The following is a 5,073-nucleotide window of genomic DNA, read 5'->3' on the forward strand; positions in this document are numbered from 1 at the left end:
CCGACGTCGCAGCACGCAGCAGCACGACCGGAGGAGAAGAAGGCACGGATTTGTTCATTTTTCCAGAGCCAAGGTCAGTCTTAAACCAACCGAAAACTGCCACGGAAAAAAAAGAAAAGAAAAGAAGATGTGCTGGACTCTAACGTGGCTCGCTGTTTTAGATTTTCATCATAAACACGCGGAGGCTCCGAGGATTCAGTCGATGTGAAAGAGACGTTTATGTGCTCGTTTTCGAACTGGAAGTCTGGACACAAGTGCAGGTTAGATGCAGCATGGATCGGTTATAAAAGACTGCCTTATCTTCCCCCCTAAATGTCTATATCGCCCCCCGTTTTTTTCTTTCTCCTTCTTCTTCTTATTGATGTAGACTGAATTCACAGCTCGTATGTCTTGAAACCGGGGAATGAATCGTCCACGTTGAAAAATGCTGCTTTGGATTGTTCTGCTGAATGCGGCTCTTTGTGTTGCTGGTGGAAATGTTACAAAGGACGTTTGTAAGGAGCAGATTTGCTCCTGCAACGAGGTGGAGGGAGATCTGCACATAGACTGCGAAAAAAAAAGCTTGGCCACTCTGCAGCATTTGACTGGCCCGAGCTCGCAGTTCTATCACCTGCTGTTGCACGGGAATTCTCTATCCAGGCTATTCCCCAACGAGTTCGCCAACTTTTACAATGCCGTGAGCCTGCATCTGGAAAACAATGGGCTGCACGACATTGTGCCAGGCGCCTTCCTGGGACTGCAGCTGGTGAAGAGGCTGCACATCAATAACAATAAGATACGATCATTCAGGAAGAGTACATTTCTGGGGTTAGACGACTTGGAATACCTCCAGGCTGATTTTAATCTATTGAGGGATATTGACCCCGCCGTTTTCAGGGACTTAAATAAACTTGAAGTGTTAATACTTAACGACAACCTCATCAGCGCGCTACCTATAAACGTGTTTCAACATGTGCCCATTACGCATCTCGACCTGCGGGGGAACCGAATCAAAACGGTGCCTTATGAGGGGGTCCTGGAGCAAATACCGGGCATTGCGGAGGTTTTGCTGGAGGACAACCCGTGGGACTGTAACTGCGAGCTGGTTTCTCTGAAGGAATGGCTGGAGAACATTCCGCATAACGCGCTCATCGGGAGGGTGATCTGCGAGGCTCCCACCCGGCTGCAAGGGAGCGACCTGAATGAGACGTCAGAGGCGGACATGTGCCCTTCACAGAGCGGCGGCGTGGACACCAGCCTGGTGGCCCCTCCCACCCAGGAGGAGGCCTCCGAGACCGCGGCCCGCGACCCGCGTCCCACGCCCTACAAGCCCAGCCGAGACACCAGCGGGCCCCCGACGCCGGGCGGCCGCGGGCCCAAGGGCCGCTCCAAGTCTCGTGAGAACTGGCAGCTGAAGACGAGGCCCACTCCGCTGGTGACAGGTGTGAACGGGGACAGAGAGCAGCTGCACAACGTCACGTGCCCCCAGCCGTGCAACTGCAAGCTGGTCGGCTCCAGACAGGGGCTGGGGGTCAACTGCGAGGGCAAAAAGATCGAGAGCTTAGCCAACCTCAAGCCGAAGCCCTTGGCCGCTCACGAACTGAACATGCGGGACAACAACATCCACGCAGTGAAAAAGAACCAGCTGCTCGGCTACTCCAGCCTCAACCTGCTGGATCTGGGCGGGAACAACATCAAGATGATTGACAACAGCACTTTCCAAAACCAGAGCGAGCTGCGGTGGCTGTACATGGATAAGAACTATCTGGATACGCTGGTGGCGGAGATGTTTGTGGGCCTTGTGAATCTGGAATATCTCAGTTTGGAATATAACGACATCCAGCTGATCGTGGCAGGCGCGTTCAGCCCCATGCCAAACCTGAGGGTTCTGTTCCTCAACAACAACCTGCTGAAAGCTTTACCCGTGGATGCTTTCCTTGGGATTTCTCTCTCCAAAATCAGCCTGCATAATAATTATTTCCCCTATCTCCCCGTGGCTGGAGTGTTAGACCAGCTCAGTTCAATCATACAGGTCGATTTGCACGGGAACCCGTGGGATTGCTCGTGCAACATCGTGCCCTTCAAGCAGTGGACGGAGAAGCTCGGCACCGACGTGATCGTGAGCGATCTCAAGTGCGAGTCGCCCGAAGAGTTCTGGAAACGAGACTTCCGCTACGTCCGGAACGACCTCATGTGCCCCAAACTCTACGACAAGGTGTCCCCGACCCCGCTGTCCAAAAACAGCACTTTCACCCTGGACTCGGGGACGCGCTCGAACTCGTACTTGGAGCCGAACCGGGTCTCCATTTCGGTGCTCGTCCCCGGGTTGCTGCTGGTGTTCGTCACGTCCGCGTTCACCGTCGTGGGGATGCTGGTGTTTATCTTGCGGAACCGGAAGAGGTCAAAGCGGAGGGAGGGGAACTCGTCCGCCTCGGAGATCAACTCCTTGCAGACAGTGTGCGACTCGTCCTACTGGCACAGCGGGCCTTATCACGCGGACGGGGGCGCGCACCGGGTCTTCGACTGCAGCACGCACCTCTCCACGACGAACGACGCGTAATGGGGACTGTGGTCTCGTACAATAAAGCCCACACCAGACTGGATTACAAAACAGTCACACCGGACAGGCTGACGCACATTACATGACTGAAACGGCCAGAAATCATCCGCTTTCGTTCGTCAGAGGCGAACACAGACTTGTTTATGTCTTGTTTTCTCCAGTTGAACCAAGTAAGTCAGTCTGCTGCTGCACAGGCCCCACTCTGTAATATATGTATATGCCGAGCCCCCCTGGCTGAAAACCTCTCCCTCCCTCCTCCTCCCACTTCTGCTATTTGCCGCAATCGGACTACGGATCTGTATGAGACAGAAAAGAGGGAGAAAAAGGAGCGAGGGAGAGGGCGTGTGTGTGTGTGTGTGTGTGTGTGTGTGTGTGAGAGAGAAAGAGAGAGAGAGAGAGAGAAAGAAAGAGACAGAGGACCCAGGGAATGGTGCACGAACGCATGAATGTAAATGTAAATACTCGGACCGATGTATCATAATCTGCATGATGATATTTCGCATGGTTTCAACACACACACGACGGCGAGGAACCATAACCACCATAACCAACAAAGAAGCAAAACTCGACCCTTTCATGTTATATCAATATGACGACAATATATAGATATTAAGAATTATATATGACTATTACAAAGTGCCATTTCTCTATTTTTTGTGAACCTGCAGTTAGGATTTGTATTTGTTGTTTTAAACCTGTTTGGAGAAAAGAGAAGAAGAAGACGAAGAACAAAAAAAAATCACTAAGGGACAACGATGACTATGGGAAAGGAGTGATGGAAGTAAAGCTGTCAGTGCATGTTATTTTATGTTTGTTATCATTTGATTGTCGATAAATATTGGGGTTATTTATACCGTACTAGATGGTGCAGATTAAATCCATGTCTGCGCAGTCATCATCTCCTTTATGAATGTAAACTGTGTTATTTTATGGTGTGCCAATTGTTGACTTTCAGATATTCAGACATGCAGATGAGCATGACCAATTAACGTCACTCAGATGCTTATGCTGCAAAGTTAATGTAGCTAAAATAACAGTTATGTGGTTTTGTGTGTCAATGAATATAGCCTGCTTTGGGTGAGAGGAAGACAAAAAAAAGCAAAACAACAAAGTCATTTAAATGGGGGGTTTCTACCATCATATTTTTTCAACAACTGAGCAAAGAAGTGTTTTCAATTGAGCTATATAGGTATAATTCAATCTATGTAAACAGCGCAGGTAGACTGATATAGAATAGAATGCTTTTTTTAATGTCAGAAAAAGAAGTATTCCTCCACATGAAAAGCTTATGGCTATGATTCACCTTCATCCTATTGTGAGCTTTTGTAAAGCCATCTAATCTTGTCCAAATAAGAGAACTGAAACTCACTGTATTTACTACAACATGTGCTTGAAATCGGCTGTTTTGGGACGGGATGGGGGGACGGAGGTCCTTGCTTTCTAACAAACTGGAGCCCTGCTATGGGGAGAGCTCAGCATGAGGGTCTTCTTCACTCAGGGGAGAGGGGGGGAAAGGCACACACACACATACACACAAACGTTGAGGGTATTTGATAATGCAAGATGCCTTTTTCAATTCAGCATTTTGAACTTGAGATAGTCTTCTAAGAGGGGGTCGCATGGTTTTTGTGGGCTCATGAAAACAATGCCATGACTGAATACCTGTTTTGCAGAGCTCAGCTGCTTAGCCTATACTGCTTAAACTGAGCGAGGATTTGGAGGAGAACAAAGAACAAAAACAATGAAACCATTGGGGTACCAGTATTCAGCAAATTCTCAATTCTTTAACTTCTCTGCAGTGTCTCTAAAAACAAATGCAAAGAATGTGCAATTTTCCCTTTTTTTCTTCTTCATTTATTTGTAATTATAATGTACTAGTGCAGTACTGGTGACAGCTTATTACTTTTGCCAATTGATTTTCTCTAAAATGCTTAATTCAGACAAGATTTCAGCAGAATTTGGCATCAACCCTAAAATGTCAATGGCCATGCTGAGAGTGTACAGAGTTGACGTGAGATGGGCTTACACCCCCCTAACCCCCCTCCCCTCCTCCACCAGCTAGTAGGCCTGCAGTATCTCCCCCAGTATACAGACTAGCGCTGTCCATGGTGCTGAATCACTTCCCCTGCTTTCTTTGTCTGCCTGCCCCGCACGTGTGTGTTTGTGTGAGGACAAACGGGAGAGAGAGAGAGAGAGAGAGAGAGAGAGAGAGCAGTGGCGTGACAATTTGCATGTATGTGTATTCACCCTTACTTCCCCCGCTGTCACCCCTCCCTCTTCCTACTACCGCCATGTAACCATGCGCAGCTTGACCTTGGGGACTAACATCTCAGCAGATCTTTGACAAATACTCATCATCATCATCATCATCACCATCCCCTCCCTGAATTTCTGTCCTGTCACCTTGCTCCCCCCTCAACTCCCGTTCCCCCGCTTCTCTGTCCAATCACAACGGGTGGCGGCGGCAGCGGGGGTTTGGGGTAACTATACGTGTCTCTTCTGTGGAGTATTAATGTGCCACAGCCCACTGATGA

At 48.9% G+C, this 5,073-nt stretch overlaps 1 protein-coding gene across 1 annotated transcript; it reads left to right on the top strand.

The window, feature by feature from the left end:
* Window positions 1-424: 424 nt before the first annotated feature.
* slitrk1 (SLIT and NTRK like family member 1) lies at window positions 425-2,539 on the top strand (the record flags this gene model as incomplete). Its single annotated transcript, XM_079236647.1, has 1 exon — window positions 425-2,539. One exon carries the CDS (start codon window positions 425-427, stop codon window positions 2,537-2,539), a length of 2,115 nt encoding a protein of 704 aa, XP_079092773.1.
* Window positions 2,540-5,073: the final 2,534 nt, after the last annotated feature.

The sequence above is a fragment of the Taurulus bubalis genome (genome assembly GCF_910589615.1).
Source record: "Taurulus bubalis genome assembly, chromosome: 21".
NCBI classification, from domain to species: Eukaryota; Metazoa; Chordata; class Actinopteri; order Perciformes; family Cottidae; genus Taurulus; species Taurulus bubalis.